Genomic DNA, 18,014 nt, shown 5'->3' with positions numbered 1-18,014 from the left:
TCGGTGCTGTTGTGGCAGCACCTTTCCTACTGCCTAACAAAAAGATGGTTGAGATAAAAGTCTTCTCAGGAAAATCATACCTGACAATAACCGGCAAAAATGAGCAGCTGTGGCTTTCGCCACATATTTTTTTGTACTTAATGGATTACATGTACATAAGAAAACATGGTGCAAGCACCAGCAAGCTAACGATTAACTCTTTAAGGCAAGAATTTACAATGACATGTCATCCAAAAATGTTGGATGGTCCTAGTTGGCTCCATTGGCACTCGATAAAGGGCCCATGAGATTCCCGGTGGCTCAGCTGGTTGAGTGAATGTCACCCCCTACTCTCTGCAAAAAAAAACAACAACACACAAAACATATATATGGGCGGCGCAGTGGTTAGCACAGTCGCCTCACAGCAAGAAGGTCCTGGGTTTGAGTCCCGAGGTAGTCCAACCTTGAGGGTCATCCTCTGTGTGGAGTTTGCATATGTTCTCCCCGTGTCTGTGTTGGTTTCCTCTGGGTGCTCCGGTTTCCTCCCACTGTCCAAAGACATGTAGGTCAGGTGAATCTGCCATACTAAATTGTCCCTAGGTGTAAATGTGTGTGTGTGTCGGCCCTGTGATGGCCTGGCGGCCTGTCCAGGGTGTCTCCCTGCCTGCCGCCCAGTGACTGCTGGGATGGGCTCCAGCCCCGCAACCCTGAGAGCAGGATAAGCTGTTTGGATTATATATATATATATATATATATATATATATATATATAAAAAGTTAGCACAAAAATTAAGGAAATTTGTGTTTGGTAGATTATCTCTTTGTTGTAACAATGCTTCTTGGCAATAAATCTTATATCAGGCACCTGATTGTCAGCACCTGGGGTACCAGAAGCTCAAAACAGGAGTCAATAGCAACAGCAAAATAAGCTGTTTGGCATTGGCAGAGAAGATTTGGCAAATTTTTCATGGGCGCAACCCACATACTCTACTCTGCTGCTCATCCCACAAATGCGTGTTCCTTACAAATGGGGCACCACTTAAAAGGGAAATAAACAGGCTTTCCAGCGGTATAAGATTTATTGCCAAGAAGCATTGTTACAACAAAGAAATAATCTACCAAACACAAATTTCCTTACTTATTGTGCTAAGTATATGTATGTATGTGTGTGTGTGTGTGTGTGTGTGTGTGTGTGTGTGTGTGTGTGTGTATGTGTGTGTGTATATGTGTGTATGTGTGTGTGTGTGTATATATATACGTATATATATACGTATATATATATATATATATATATATATATTCAAAGATCCTATGAATCACTACGGCACAGTTGCATTCTTAATGTTTTGCAGCAATTTTAATAGTCCCATTGTATATTGTCTTAACAGGCACGATACTCCTATTATTTCCCTGACATTTTGTTCTTGCTGTTGACCTTAAGTGTTTTTATGTGGCCTTCCGGACTGAACGGTGGCACTGAGATACCTAATGACTTGTTTTAGGTTGTTAAAAAATATCAGAGAGCGGATGCCTGTAGACCAAACCACCGGTTGCTCTCAAGCTGTCTGTAAGAGTGGAACATGTGGAGGAAGCAGGATGTAGAGGAGTCTGACATTCTGCCATTGTGTATGTCCTTACTACTAGACAAAAGTTATCCAGGTGTTTTGGGGCTATGGGTCAGTGCAGGCAGCCAATAACATGACAGTTTGTATGCCACTCAGCCCAAGAATGTGCTAGTCATTATAGGCTGCTCACGGTTCACCTCTCTCACCCGAACATGACTGGCTTGATTGTGGGGCCTGCTGAAGAAGGCCTTTGTGAAGACCTTTAGGGACCTATGGTATTAAACAGCTCACCTGCAAGTCCAGGTTGGGTGCACAAAATCCCAAAGTATTTCTGCTCACAAGAATCTAAAGTTCAATTTCATTACGTGTTATCGTTGCCCATTGTTACTGTAAGTAACCTCACCTAGCAATTAAGTAGCAATTATCCTAACATGTAAATACTACCATTTCCTTGTTGAACTGTCAGGTTGAAAATCAGCATCAGCTTTATTGCTTTGGCTCATGGTTAGCGAGGCATGTATGACTTTGACATTTTAAAGGGTTGGCTTTGATTGTTATTAACCTTAAATATTTTTGCGTATTACTTATCTCAGTAACCATTTGCATCAAAGCCATCGGGGGTTTTTTTTGTTTTTGTTTTTTTGTGAAACTTCCCTAACAGCTAGTACTTGAAACGCTTTTGAGATGTTTTTTTACTGATACAACCCTATATCACAGGCAAAGATTGATTGACATTTAAACAGTTAGTTAAAAGGACAATTGAAAGACTTTTGAAACATCCATCCATTATCGAAGCCACTTGTCCTAATCAGGGTCGCGGAATGCTGGAGCCTATCCCAGCAGTCATTGGGCGGCAGGCGGGAAAACACCCTGGACAGGCTGCCAGTCCATCACAGGGCCAACACATTCATAGCTAGGGACAATTTGGTATGGCCGATTCACCTAACCTACATGTCTTTGGACTGTGGGAGGAAACTGGAGCACCCGGAGGAAACCCACACAGACATGGGGAGAACATACAAACTCCACACAGAGGACGACCTGCCCTGCTTGACTTGACCTGAGATGACTCCCAAGGTTGGACAACCCCGGGGTTCAAACCCAAGATCCTCTTGCTGTGAGGCGACTGTGCTAACCACTGCGCCACCGTGCTGCCCACTTTTGAAACAAGCCCTCAAATAATTTTGGTGTGTAATTGTTCACACCACCTAGTTTGTTGATCAGCAGCACTATGCAAGTATGGAAACATCATGTATGTTACACCTTTTGTGTTAGGAATCATATTGTTTATACACATTCATCTGTTATCTTTATACAGATCTTCATGTCTTGCAGACATTATTAACATGAATGCCTAACTTCTTTTTTTCCTGTTGCTCGTTTTAGTCATAGATGTTTGTTTTACAATGTCCAGGGTATTGGAATATGTATTTGTCTTGATTTCTTATTGTATCTTAATGTACTAATAATGCCGAACCATAGCTATAGCTAGCTTCTGCGGCTGTGTATTTGTCTTCACATCTATGGTAAAGATTTGTCGCAGGTGAAATTTTGTTCTCTTGTTATTTGTCATTGCTTCATTTTTGCTGTTGAAAGTTTGGTCTGCAAGCCTTCTCATTAGTCCCGCCACGCTGCATGTCAGGATGTGCCCCCTTTCACATTACAATGAAGTTGCCAAAACATGCCGCTCTTTAAACATTTAATAGCTTGGTGAAGTGAAAGGGAATTAAACAATGAGATTATCATATGACTGTAAATCCAAATATGGATAGCTATAACTTCTTATCTGCCTGTTGTATACGGCAGTGTGTATTTGAATGTTTGCGTGAAGGACCACGTCTGAAATAATAAATCCTTGAATACTCACTGTGATCTGATTTTAACACTCATTTTGACTAGTTTTGGAGTCGGTGGGCTTGTTGCCCTGCAAGTTACTCTCCCCTTATAGATAAATTATACCTCAAAGTGGCAAGGCTTTAAATCAACCTAATGTAATTTGTTAATGTGAAGCAGTTTACAGTGCCAATAGAGGATGATGTTTAAATTTTTCCCTGTTTATGGTACCATGATGCATTAAAAGAAAAAAACCTACACTGGTTAAAATAAAGAGTTGGCGATTATTTGGTCAATGTTGCATTGTTGGCCAAAGCATTGCTCGCAACCGAAAGTTTTGCACATTGTTTCTATTTTTATTATCTGATGTGTTAAACAACCTAGGTTATGGGGGGATGCATTTTTTTTCCTTTTATGGAGAAAATGTTGCCTTTACTTGGTGATAAAAACCTTAAAATAAACTCCTGCCTGGAATGCACGCTTGATCAGTTCACTCACAATAGATCATTGTGAACAGTGTTTTTTATGCCTTCCCATCAACTTTAGGTCCAAACAAATCTTCACTAATCTTCTTGCTTGTCACCAGACCACTTGTTTGAGTGCCAGAGCAGGTTTTAATCAAAAAACATTGTAGGCCTTTCAGGCCAGAGTCTGAGTCTATTTTCCCCCAACAGTGTATGTGATGTTTTAGATAAACTTTATAAGCTCCAGATGAAACAAAGGCTGAAACCTGTGTTGGATAGCAGTGCAAAGGTCATTCTTTAACCTGTTCCTGTCTATTAGGGCCAACACAGGTAATATGACAAAAGAACAAAAACTTTTACTGCAAATTTTCTGTCACAAGAGCAGTGCATTCTGCTGAAATTCTGACCTTGCAAATGCTTTTGCACATGAGAGCCATTATTCATAATACAAACTAAGTGTATACCACGCACTAGTATCTTTACCTTTCGATAAAGCATTAAAATCAGAAGTCGTAACTCAGAGATTGTTGTTTATTTGCAGTTGCTGCATTTGTCGTGCTGCTGACGTCCTTGCTTGGGAAGGTCGTAATGCTCATTGCGTTCCTTAGTTACCAAGGGCTTTCAGGAACCAGGGTGCCCTTGCACTTAGAGATCAACCTGTTGCCATAGCAATGAGAGAAATGCATGTCTGCCTCACAACAGGGGAAACGGGAAGAGAAGAGTCCAGCATTTCATTCCGTCATTAGCATATCAGCCCTGCGAGCCAATGAGACAACACAAGGTACAGGATTACTCCAAGGGGACTGGCTGTGACAATAGCCCTCCTCCTTTTCTGTACACTCTACCACCCCCTTTCAGGGGTAAAACCCCTATAATCCAAAGGGAAATCTCCCCTTGGCTGAAACAAATGCTTCTAGGAGAACATAGTTTTAGTGAACCTACATGGTCATGCTGTTTACAGGCTTGTGTGTAATTGTGCATGGACCTGTTGGTCTGTGTTTTGGAGCTAGTGGAAGAGTATAAGAGCCATGCGATGATGCCCAGACCCCAGCAGCTCGCTGATGTCTCTTTGTTTTGGCCTATCTTTGAAGTGTCTGTGGAATGTGGTGCCTGATGAGCACTGGAGCACAACTGATCTCAGACCGCCAATTGAGACACTGCAAGTCTAAATACAACTTTTTTTTTTGTTTTGTTAAATATAACTCCTATCTGATTCTGTGGTCTTGTGGATAGCACGGTTCCTCTCTGTGTCCATCTTGAATTCCTCCACTTTGAAGTTGGTGAGTTACAAGACTTGTATTTATTTATCTATTTAGTGTGATGTTGCGTCTTTTTCACTGCTTATTGGGGTATTATTAAAGGTAGTTTACTATATTGAAGGCTTCTTTGTATGATAGTTATTCTACCATTTGGTGTTTTGTCATTTTTTATTTAGAGAAATTAGTGGGGGGAGGTTAACATGTTGGGGCTCACTATGGTGTGACCCCAATACTCTTGTTTTTACCTCTCTCTCATCAGTCATTACAAGGTCACGCATTATTCAGGTTAAGCCTGATCAGCCAGATTTAGCATTTCATAATCAAATGCAAGTTAATCTCTTGACTCTTATTTGTGGACCTTACAGTAAAGATCATATTGATATCGTTGTTTAGTGCATACCAGCACTATGGTATGAATGATTTACAATCATGAGAGTTTGACAAGGCCTGTGGTTTTGTATGGGTAGGTGATCTCTTTATTTTTGAATGTGGCTTTGTCAATGTAGGATCCTGTGACAAAACATTTTAAGTGAGACTTGGTTCTTCACAGATCACCCTCAGAGGACAGTCTCCACCCCCTGCCCCCATCCCAACAAACTGATTCGCTTTCCTAGCATATCTGTGCTGGTCCAGCTGTAGCCCTGACGATATGCCTAATAAAACCAGGCTAATTTGCATACCAATAGCAGGCGCCATGTGTGGCTAACGCCTAGTGCCCCAGAAACACAGACGCAGAGGAGACAAGGAAGACTGAGCCTCATGTTGGCCCCTCTTTGTCCTCTAAATAGGCCTTAACTCTAATCCACTATTAATTATATAGAATTGTCCCACTTTATGGAGCTTTACCAAATCTGTCTCACTCTAAAAATTCTGAATCTTCTTCCTTTTTGTATTCACGTCACAGTGAAGGACAGTAGTGCACCAGGCTGTTATTCATTTTCAACCAATATGTCTCCAACCGAAGGAAGCCATTGAAGGCTTGAAAGTCTTGTCATCAGATCATTCAAGGCTTTTAGAAAGGGTGGCTGAGGGGGCCAGGACCTCTTGACCTCATGGCTTTGTAGGGCAGCCAAAGTCCAACGGGGAAAAAAAGAAAAGCATAGCTTTGTTTAAGTGATGGACCCTTATAGTACCAAAGTTTCCCAAATGCTTCTCTGTAAAACTGGTAACCATGGTAGACTCTTTCTGTATTGGCTTGGTAATAAACCAAGCTGATGTAAGATAACCCTTGCTCCTAGATTAGGCTAGCAATCACACTTAATTTGTGTTTTAAAAAAGTTACTTTTCTCTCATTTTATGTGTTGTGAAGGTAGATGTTAAGATGTGACTTGTAAAAGTCTGTTTAAAGTTACAGTGAAAGGGCCTCCCTACAGTCAGTTTAAATGCATAGACATATAAAAAGTGCTTTGGTTAGTGTAATGACGATGTTCATAGAATCAGAGAAAAAATTGTTTTGCTCAGTAGTAAACCTCAGACACACTATATAGGGATAAATGTTAACTCTGGGATATAAATTTGGTGAAACTATGAATAGCCCCTGGGTTTTTCCTTTGTTTCAACATTTTGCCTTTCTAAGGCTACATTATTGATTTCACCGCTACCAGACCTACTTGTGCTTGTCTAATGGTGACAGTTTTTAACCTAGTCAGGGCTAGAACGGAGCCAGATCTGTCTGGGATGCAGACGACAGCTTGGCCTGCGGGGTGAGGTTGCTGATCGGGTTTTGTAAGAGATTCTCTGGACTCTAAACCCCCTACCCCATGCTGGCTTTGTGTTCCCCATGGGGCCATATGGCAAAGTCTGAGCACAGCAGCTCACCTTAGCTATGTCCTGTGTATCATGATCCTCGTGAGAGGTGAGCTGACAGTTTCATCTTGAGATTGAGTTCTGTAGTATAATGTCTGCCACATAATGGCACAATTTCCCTTGTTTCTCAATAAGAGTAAAAGGCCTATGTGAAACAACAGCTTGGGCATACCCTCATTTAACCAGGAGAGGGGGCACTGACACCATGCATTTGCAACCATTTCCACCAGTGTAAACTCTATATGCAGCGTAACACTATACAGAGTAATAGCATTTTTTCAGGACTTCTGTACCTCACTAAGTAGCAGACACAGGCACTTATCACTGTCCAACAAGTTGAAGCGTTATGGTGTTTTACTCCTTTGCCCTGTTATTCATTTTGACCCCAGCCTGTCTTCAAGAGAGAACTTAGATTGTGTTCCTCCCCCTGCTGCCTAGGAATATGAAAATGGTGGATATTGTAGCTCAGAAAATGCCTTCAGAGAATGACGTGCATGTGGCAAGAAGTTTTCTTACGAAGATTTTGCGAAGTTCCATGAGGTATGGTTCTGTAGTTACCAGTAGTACCCATTATACTTAGTTTTTCTTACTTTCTCTCTATGCAGGCATGAAACCATCATCACATAATTCATTTGTCTGCTAATGTCATCACTTCCATCTCTCCTCTAGCCATTCCCTTTATTTCGTGGTTTATCACCTGTACCCATTTGCATCTCTCTTTGAATTGTCTCATGGCTCATGTCGTTTTGAAGGCTATGCCCACCAACTGTATAGCAAAACACTTATGGCTTGGGTTATGACATTTATACATGTAACTAAACTGTTTTGTGTCTGTTAACAAAGAAATTTGATAGTTTTCAGGCTTACTGGTTTTTATGCTTAAATACTGTATCTCTTGTTCTGCCCTCTCCTGACATGCATCTCAGAAAGAACCGTTTTAAAGGGTATGTTTCACATGCATTTCTGACAGCTGTGGAAGGTTTGCAATTTAGGCTTTCAAGTCAGTCAAATCCTAAAAGAAATTGTTTCCATGGAGATATAGTGGAGCAATTCTAAAATATTGCAAATGACTGTTTTCATGGATATGCTGAATTGCAGAGTTGTAACACTAGCTGTGACCAACTTTTGATTGTACAGATTCATATTTGGAAGGACATACATTCCCATTTTCCAGAAGCGGTTAGTCACTAATCCAGCTATGTATTTTTTGCCCGCTTTTCAGGCGAAACGAACCCATAAGCAGGCCTCACTCCTGGCACTCCACCAAGTTCAACGGAAGCCAATCAGAGACTGCCAAAACACAGTCTCCACCCACTCCAGTGTGGCATACAAGATATGATGCAAGGTAACATCAGAATGGGCCTATTGATTCTCCATCAAGTTATTTTTAAAACACTACAGTTATCCATTAAGGTGTTATCTTCTAATATTCTCTTTGTTTTCACTTTGTTCGGAAATTGAAAAATCAATTCCATATTTTATTTTTTCTGTTCTGTGAGTTTGCAGTTGACAATTCCTTAGACTATGGAAAATACAATGCAGATGGCATCAAATTGCAGCACCTGATATGGTTCAGAATCAATCTTATGGACAATCGGTCACAATTTTATTAAATGTCTAGAGCTACAAATGAACCTAGATGGTTATTTTCAGTATAAGAACTTGTCTTTCTTAAAGATTTTCTTTTCATTGTCTCATGCAATGCAGCTCAGTGATTTCATTAAACTACAAATCCTTTGCTCTTTAGAACTCTTAATTCAGAATTCAAACAAGTGAGAAACTAACAAGAAGTGTCTGTTTTTGTAGAATAGAAACTTAAGATTAAATTTGTATGGAATTATTTTTTTCATTCATAATGTCTTGATGATCATCATCGAATTTAATTATTGTTGGTTGTGTAAGGCTTATTTTGTATTAGGTTGCCATTCTTATTCAGACTCTCTCTGTCCTTTAGTTCATCATCAACTGATCTCTCCACTGGATGGGAGCAGACAAATCTGCGTAGAGTGTCCGACCAGTTCAGCTCTCTGGGCAGTATGGACAGTCTAGAGCATGTCTCACATCCCTACCCTCCAGGCCAACTTTCTTCAGCAAAGTCCAACAATAGTGCAGAGCATCTTGGAGGAGGCAAGCGAGATTCAGCCTATAGCTCCTTTTCCACCAGCTCTGGCACACCAGACTATACTCTGTCAAAGAGCAATGCCGCCTCCACAGAGAATATGCTCTACAAAATTAACCAGTGGGACTTAGGAGGCAAACATAGCAATGGCAGAAATAGCCAGAACTTTAGTGATGGAGCCAAACTGGACGATAGGCAGGGTTACCTGCAGATGGCAGGAGGGAGCACAGGCCGGGATAGCCCAAGGTCTGAGGAGCAGGCTGGCTCTCGCCATTCTAGTTCAAGTAGGGCCAGCTTCGGTCCGGTTTGGCATGTTCCTGAAAAAAAGAAGACGGCTTCCCCCTCTCCTCCCCCACCTCCTCCACCAGTACGCAGTGACAGCTTCGCTGCAACCAAGGTACATGAGAGGGGGCTTGCTATAGCCTATCCTGAGGGACCTGATTCACATGTCCAGTTTAAATCTCATGAAAAGGAAATCGAGAAAAGGTCAGAGACCTCAGATATTGCTAAACGCACCTCTGAAAACCACCGTAGTCATGTCCTAGCCTACAAAAATGACAGTGACAATACTTACATTTTACCTGACAACTCTAATCACAACCCAGTCAATTCAAACAAACAGTACTCTGTGTCCAGTACTGATGTTCGGCTAAGTCATCACCCTCATGCTAGCCAACCTTACCATCAACGGCAATATAACGACAAAAGCACTTTTTACTCCCAGCCCAAGACAACATCTACAACAAAGCCACAGAACATAAGCGGCTACTACAGCAGTATGCAAGAACTGTCCACTAACAGCTCTGCTCATCCCTATGGTCAGAACCATGGTAAGACCCCCTCTTTGTCTAGCACAGCTATTGACCAAAATCCAGATAGTGGTGGACTAAGCCGATACTACTGTGTCACAACATGCCAGGCTACCCAGCCCAATCCCAGCCACCTGTCAGGAAAGGCAGAGGACAGGAAAAGTGCAGCTGACATCGAGGTGGTTCATACTGGAAATGACAAGAATTCTCTTTGTTCCCAGATAGTCAACAAAGCAAAATATGAATTGCCTCAACACCAGCAGCACATCTCCCACAGTAAGGACAGTAATGGATACAGCAAGCAAGATGAAAGTGTGCGTCATAAACAGCCACCCACTGTGACTCCCCCTAGTGTACAGGAGACCTCTTCGACTAAACCCAGTACTGATGAAAGGGGAAATCAGAGAAGACCCAATTTACAGAGTGCAGAGGCTCACTACCTGAGTTATCCCCCAAGCAAACAGTCTGAACAGTGGAGGTCTCTGCCCTTGCAACAGAGAGATTTACTGCAGGATATCAGACATCAGGGTCAAGAAAGTAGCAAGATCTGCCCCCAGACAAGCCCCATGCTTCACTCTTTATCGATGGAGACCACTGACAAAGATGAGAAACTGATGGCCACAAACTGTGAAGAGTCCCTTGAAAGCAAGCAGGCAAGACGTACTGACCGTTTTGCCACCACATTGAGGAATGAAATCCAAATGAGACGAGCCAAGCTGCAGAAAAGTAAGAGTGCAGCCACGCTCCCTGGCTCTGAGACTGAGGCTGGCACCAAGACTGACCAGGAAGTCTGGAAGTCCAAAGAATGCTCCCCCCCGACCTCTTCAGATGGGTCTTTCACTAACACCTATAAAGACAATCTTAAGGAGGCCCAGGCTCGAGTGCTCAAGGCTACTTCTTTCAGGAGGAGAGACCTGGAGCCGGTCTTACTGGAGTACCCTGTGTCTGAGGCCTTACCCAGCTACCCATCCTCAGTGGTAGCTCGTAAAGATGTCACCTCTCTGCCAACTGTTTCTGAATCACTAATGAATAAATCGGGGTCTGTCAGTGGTCAGATAAACCGCATTGGAGCCCGAAAGCGTTTCCCCCCTGAAAAGAAGGTTAAGTCTTTCTCAGAACCAGACAAGATCCATGAGGTGGGAGTGAGAGAAGATCTCCCTCCGACAGAAAACACAGGCTCTTCAGAAGACCAACAGAAGCTCTTTGAGGCAACCGATAAACCCTTGTATCCAAAACATATGCCTATACAAACTCTTCAAAACTTTTCAGAGGACTCCAGAAATATCAAGCCGAGAGTCCAGGCCTCTGCCAGTGAAACAGAAAACAAGCTAAAAGGGATCAGGACCATAGTCGGTCCCTCTACAGAGTATAATGAGGAGAATCAGGGAGTACCTTACTCGGCACACAAGCAATCATCCCTGGAGCAGCAAAGACTAGGTACCTTTGCTGAGTATGAGGCAAGTTGGAATGTACAGAAGAAGCCCACTGAAACAAGGGCTTCTGGACGATACCGATCAGCAGATAACATCCTGGACCCAGGAGCAGAGGAGAGAACAAAACCCACCTGCTTCCATGAGAGATCTCGATCCTCTCCCTCAGCTGATTTCTATGGGCAGGTAAGGCTCATAGTCTGACTGATATTCATTCTCAAAATGGTTTACTCTGGCCACATGATCGTAAATTGTGATGAACTCGTCGGGAGACTTTTATTCTAACTGAAATGAACGACCTATAACCTATTGACAGCAAGAATTGCTTACCAGTTAAACAAAGTTAGGAAACCTTCAGTGTGACTTTGTACACCTTGTTTAGACAAGCATACTAGTAAAATGAATAAGGCACAAAGGAAAGAGCCAAGTCAAATATTAATCCATGTTTGTTCATAATGCCACGCCCTCAGAAGAGAGAGATGAGTATCAACCTGAAAAAAAAAATTACTCACTTTGGTTTTGTCATGTTAGAAAGCCGCGGCATGAATATGTTATTGTTGCTCACAAAAGGCAAGACTTCAGTGCCACTTACAGAGAATCCTCTTTTGTGTAGATCATTTGTCTTTTTTGCATAAAGGAATATGTGTTCAAGTTCTTCTTTCTTTACAGAAGATTACAGTCCCTGGAAGAAAGTCTGCAGAATATTCCCAGGTTGAATGTAACCCTGCTGAACAGCACAACATGGCCACAAGGTGAGAGCCTCTCATTCATATGACTTCTTCTAATTCACCAATTTCTAGCGAAGTGGAACTACCTCTTGACTTTAATATCTATTATTATCATGGAATTTGTTTGGATGTCACTGTAGACTTACATTATTATAGTTCTTTTAATGCTCTTTTGACTAAATTCCAGAAGCTGCCTATTTGTTAATCTAGTTCTTTGAAAAGAGCATTCTGGTATAAATTTTAGAAGCTTTGGATGCTAATGCTCCTAAAGGACAGTATTCTCTGTGACTATAGTTTTCTTTAAGGTGTTAATAAATGACATTTTTCATCTTCATAAAAATGGATAAAATGTTGTCTTGTCAGAGGCTATTGCTACAATGTCTCAGTCATTTCATCTGTATCTTAACTCGGATATTTTATAATCTATCTGTGTGTGATTGTCATCAGTAAATGAAACCATGCCCGGGAAGGGGGGGCAGTGAGTTTGAAGAGGAACAGTGAGTTCTTTATAATATTTGAAGGCATACCAGTGGCAGAGGCTTGATGCAGCTGTGACAACACGGACCTTCTCTCTGGCTTCACTTTGTGTTGTTAGTGGAGGCTTATTGATGTAGGCGAAGCATCTGACCATGTCTGTGAGAGAGGCAGGAAGTGTTTCATCAGCCGTCTACCAGAATGCCAGCCGAACTCAATTCAGTGGGCCAGTCCTAAGATAAGAAATGCTGATCAATAAGATCTTTCCATAACAGTTTTTTGGCTTTGTGTCTCTAAATGAAAAACTATGAAAGACTCACAGTATGCCGTACCGCTGTAGAGTAGCCCAAATAGCTGAAGAATTCCTGCAAATTTGCAGTCACAAGCTCTTGTTATGATTATGAGATCATCAACCATTACAACTTTTATGATTTAGTCAGAATGGGAAAATACAAACGTAGAAATATTAGCTTGAACTGTCATAGAATTGTGCATGAGACTGGCAAAAAGCTTAAATAGACTACCACAAGGTAAACCTTATGATTGAGAGGTGATAAATAGAGCAAAATGAATTTATATTTTGGTGGATTTAGCACAGGACTAGATAATATGTGTCTATGTTGAAGAATGGATAGATAAAGATACATATCGACAGAGATATCACAGGATATAAGTCCATGTGTATATAGGGGACCACATAAACATCGAAGTATTTATGAATCTGTTTAGTCACAATGAACCAGATCTTTCTGCTTCGCTACTGTTTGTTCTCTGGGCAGGGTTGAAGATTTTGTAGTTAACAGTTGATGATTTCAAGTAGCATGACATCTCACCCAAAGAAACTACTCAATACCAGGGTTAACACCACTGTGATGTAACAAATTGTACAACACAGTGAAATGTTGTATGCTGCTGTTGGTTGAATATCTTATGCAGGTTTTGTCCCACAGGTGTTATTCCAAATTGTGGCAATCCATGGAAAAGTCCAGATTCTGTAGTCAACATTTGTGTCCCTTCTTTTTTCTCTTGTTTCTTTGTTTAAAACATAAGGTAGTCCTTAATTATAATTTTGCATGCAAACCACTGCACTTCAGTAGCATGCAAACTGTACCCAGTCAAATGCACTTTTTTTTTTTTGCATGCAATTGTGCTTACAGTCTTGTGCTTGGTGATACCTGCCAATAGAGTGATCTTTAGGGGAGCTATGCATTGGAATAGATTCAGATTACAATTTACATTTAGCATTTTTACATTTTGAAGTTGATGTCGATAGCCAGAGCCACTTGATATGAATGCAACAGAAGCATGAACCAATATTTTTATATGACAATAATTAAAAATGAAAAGAGCCAGAGTCACAGTCATAGAGCCAGTAACGCTTATATAATAGAAACGACCAAAAAATCAGGTAAGAAATACATGTTTGGAAAAGAACTTAAAAGAGCTATAAAAGTTTGTTTTCTTCCTGTTCTTCCTTCAGCACAATGTAGCATACATAATGTAGTATACTATAGACATCTTAAAAATGCAAGCAAATTTGGATGACATTGTTCAAGTTGATTTGGTGTTGCCTAAGCAATTCAGTTCCCTACCATGGTTTCATGATTTCTAACCAGTTATTCAGGAGTCCTGATGGGTCAGCTACACTACACTCCCTGTGAAACTAACTTAGGGGTTTTGAATATCTAGTCTTGAGCAACCCCATTGTAATAGCCACACTATATGACACTCACGTTTGCATTACAACAGTGTGGAGGATGTTATTGTCAGTGAAAAGCATGGGAGATGCCCTAACTGAGACATGCTCCACCCAGGCGAGGTTATTGATATAGGTGTAAAGGGATCCATACAGGTCTCTCTTGTCAGTGACAGCCAGCAGGCTCAGGTGAGCACAGCATGCTATTTCTATTGCTTTACAGAAGAGCCACAGGTAAAGCTTTCCTAAAGGGTGAGTTGGTTCTCGAATGGGCTCACAGTTTTAAATTCACATTGTACAGAATAATATTTGATGACATAATTTGCTGTGTTTTGTTGTGGGTTTTTTTTTCACTGCACCTTGCTGTTATCAGGCTTTAGTTTTGATTTCATATAGTGTCTAGTGTATATTATAAAAAAGGAAACAAAATGTTTGCAAAACTATCTGCAGTATGTGTAATAAGATGCAATAATCTAATGTGGCAGTTTGCAAGGCTATACTTTAGAAAGTCTCACATTACTTTTTGGGCCGCCTTGATGGGTAAATCTGTAATCACAGGCTTTTTGTTTTGTGAGTATGTGAGAAATTTTTTTTTTCCAATTTAGTCAGTAAAAATAAGTGTGGAAAAATCAACTTCAGCTGTCTCTGATGTGTGAGGCTCACAGAAAACTTTCATAGCTTATGTTCCAATAGGAAGATCCGTACCAAGTCATACTGATGAAAACCCATTATAATTGTCAACTAATATTCAAATAAGAAACATGTTAACCAATTAAGCAATAAATAGTCTGTCACTATATAAATAATGTAAGTATAGCCATTTCAATGCATGAAACGTTTGGATTATCCTTTTATTGTCAGGTTGGTGAACTTGGACATTCGGGGGGGGGGGGATTATTATTGTACCGCTATCCCATGTCATCTGGGACTGTGTCCCATGTGCCATAAGTCATTTTGTAGCATAACCTTCAGCACTCTATCTTGTGTGGTGTTTGCATTGCAATGCCAGAATATTAGCGTGCATGTAAATGAAGTAGATTTGATTCTGCATGTTTTCCTGGAGTTTAATCAGTGTTGAGGAGATTTCACGTGTCTACCATAAAGGCTAAGTGGTCCACTTAATGACCTCAATGTGACATTTGTACTGGGGCCATAGACATGTTTAAAGGCGCCAAAGTTGACAATGCTTATTAATCCAAATACTTGTCCACAACTACTGAATTACAGCATCACTGTATGATATTGTATGATAGGTTATTGTATGACATAGTTGCACTGTTTTATGCCTTACAGTCTACCAGAGACGCTGAGGACTTTACACTATTTTTGTTAATAGAGGTCTAGGATACCCACTAATTCTTTGGATTAAATCTTCACTAATTGCTGTAACATCCTCAAAAACACCCAATTTTACTGCCCCTAACCCTCTTGTTTGTAAAGAGTTAATATTGTAAATGGGAAATATGAATGGGGTGGGATCTCGCCTTGCTCTTTTGGACTAGAGGATCATTTATTTCTTTGTGCATGACAGACTTGTGGGAACAGAAGAATGCGTTTTCAGACTGCCAGCTTGACAGTCATATAGAAGAGATTTGCAAAACCAAGCAAGATGTTTCTGTCTTGTCATGTCAGAATAGTCATAATCATAGTGGCTGTTCTAGAGTTGATCAAGGCCTAGGCCACACTGTATTATTTGATTGAGCTGCAGATTATAGTCCCTGCTGCTGAGCTGTTGAACGGTATGTAATTAAAAGCTTTCCTTCATGTTTCTCAGGCTTTCTGATAGAGGGCCAGGAGAGTGCAGAGTGAGAGAAAAGCCTGTGGAACCTGAGCATTACCTGGCACCACCCCTACTGCCTGTTACAGGTCCTAACCCTGAGTGCAGACACAGAGCTGTCCCTGCCCCAGTGTACCACAGACCCACATCCAGCTCCCATAGCCCCACAGATTCTACCCTCCTTCACCCCGAGGAACATTGCCACATTGAGCCCAGATCTGATCCAAGGAGGAAGCCTCCCGAGCTCGAAAAACCTTCCCCGCCCAAACTGGACAATTCCAGACGTCCAGAGATAACCCCCACGCCTGACAACTCCCACGAATCCTTTACTCGGTCCCAAAGTGAAGTCTCCACCCACTATTCTCCTAACAGAGACCTTGACCCCGCCCCTGTTCCCGCCTACTCTCCAAAGAAAAATTCTGAGCCGAGCAAAGGACCTGTGGACAGAGGACAAGGGGCAGTACGTCAAGCAGTAACATCCAGTTCTGAGCCAGCCTCCCCTTCCTTGGCTTCATCATACAGACCTCCAGTACCTGTTACCATGGAAGAGCAGCGCCCACCCTCACCACAGTTTTCTCCACAGAAACTTAGTGACAAGCCGCCTGTCTCTCTACAAGATGAAGATTCCAACAGGTAAGCTTTAAATTTCAAGGAAAACCACATAAGCTCACAGCATTGTTGCTCCTCCTAAATGTTTGCCCCAGATCTGTCAGAACAGAATCATGACTGTGTTGTTCCTCCAAACTGTATCGTCGTGTTTCACATACAAAGGGACATATTGAGACTATGTCCCAGGAAATAACATTAGTGCTGTCAGCCCACACTGAATTAGAGGGAACTAATGCACTTCTATAGTGCCTGATTATTATCTATTAATTTGTTTATTTTGCTATTATTATTGTATTACAGTGTTAATTCCAATTTCATTAAACTTTTTCAATAAGTTCCCAATTCAAAAATATTTGCTGTCTTCTTTATTAAATTTAGTGCTGTATAGGACAGTACAGCTACCAGAAACCAAAGTTATTGGAGGAGCCCAGATATCTTGGTTGTTCCAAGATATTGGGCATGGAAAAACAATTCTGTTGCCATCATGTGATCAAGCTTTAAATCAGCCCTTGTGTGTGTGTAAGATAACTGTAGCAAATATGTTTCTCCTCCCAAGATAGAAAGATGCAGGGGAAATTCTTTGAGGCTCTTTAAGTAAGACTGATCCAATCATGAGCTTTTCTGTCTCTCTCTCTTTTAGAATGGAGAATGTACTGGAAAACAATAATATAGCTGTGAAGAAAGTGCCCATCAAGATTGTCCACTCCGAGAGCATCTCAGAGAAAGAGAACCGTCAGTATTTGCTGCACAATGACATAACTGCTGCCGAGGCACAGGGGCCTGGGATGGCCCAGCTCAGTAGCCTGGGAGCTCCAGAGCATGACTACTCTGTGTTCTGTGCCTACACAAGGCAGACAGAGCCGGGCTCCAACAGAATGCCAGCTTCTCAGACAGACCTGAAGCTCCAGAGAAATACAGACACAAGCACCCTCGGAGACCACTTCAACTCCAGTGTTCATCAGCCATCCCAGCCCCCAGAACAGGTTGGGAATGGCAACAGAGTGGCTCCAAACACGGGGTTCTCTGAGGAGGACCAAAAGAGAGAGGAGTTGGCCAGGGATATCATGGGGAAGGACAGGTCACTAGCTGACATCCTGGACCAGAGAAGAATGAAGACCACCATGGACTTGATGGAAGGCATCTTCCCCCAGGGGGAGCAGCTGTTGGAGGGAGCTCAGCAGCGCAGGAAGGTGGCTCCTAAACAGACCGTCCCTCGGCCCACTGAGGAAAGGTCAGCTAGCTCTTATCCAGTACCACCAGTTTCCACACTTAGCCTAAATTATACACATAGTTTAATCCTTTGTGAAAGGGAATTTAGTACATTTTCAATTTTCAGAACGTTTACCTGTTGCAATTCTGTCACTATTCTCTTACATTACCAGTAGAAAAATGTAATTATCATCAGCAGTTGGACTTTGACAATTGCTTTGTTTGACAGGCTAAATCAGCTGTTAGTAAATGATAACC

At 41.6% G+C, this 18,014-nt stretch overlaps 1 protein-coding gene across 1 annotated transcript in view; it reads left to right on the top strand.

Moving 5' to 3' along the window:
• The window catches only part of shroom2a (shroom family member 2a), a 33,037-nt gene that overhangs the window by 10,848 nt on the left and 4,175 nt on the right, over window positions 1-18,014 (top strand). The window contains exons 3-7 of the mRNA XM_056276451.1: window positions 8,128-8,250; window positions 8,860-11,449; window positions 11,933-12,015; window positions 15,936-16,571; window positions 17,188-17,778. Of these exons, the coding sequence (XP_056132426.1) occupies window positions 8,128-8,250; window positions 8,860-11,449; window positions 11,933-12,015; window positions 15,936-16,571; window positions 17,188-17,778 (4,023 nt within the window). The remainder of the gene's footprint in view (window positions 1-8,127; window positions 8,251-8,859; window positions 11,450-11,932; window positions 12,016-15,935; window positions 16,572-17,187; window positions 17,779-18,014) is intronic.

Source organism: Lampris incognitus, chromosome 3, assembly GCF_029633865.1.
Source record: "Lampris incognitus isolate fLamInc1 chromosome 3, fLamInc1.hap2, whole genome shotgun sequence".
NCBI lineage: Eukaryota > Metazoa > Chordata > Actinopteri > Lampriformes > Lampridae > Lampris > Lampris incognitus.
The sequence above is the reverse complement of the archived record's forward strand: the minus strand, read 5'-3'. Positions and strand labels throughout refer to the sequence as shown.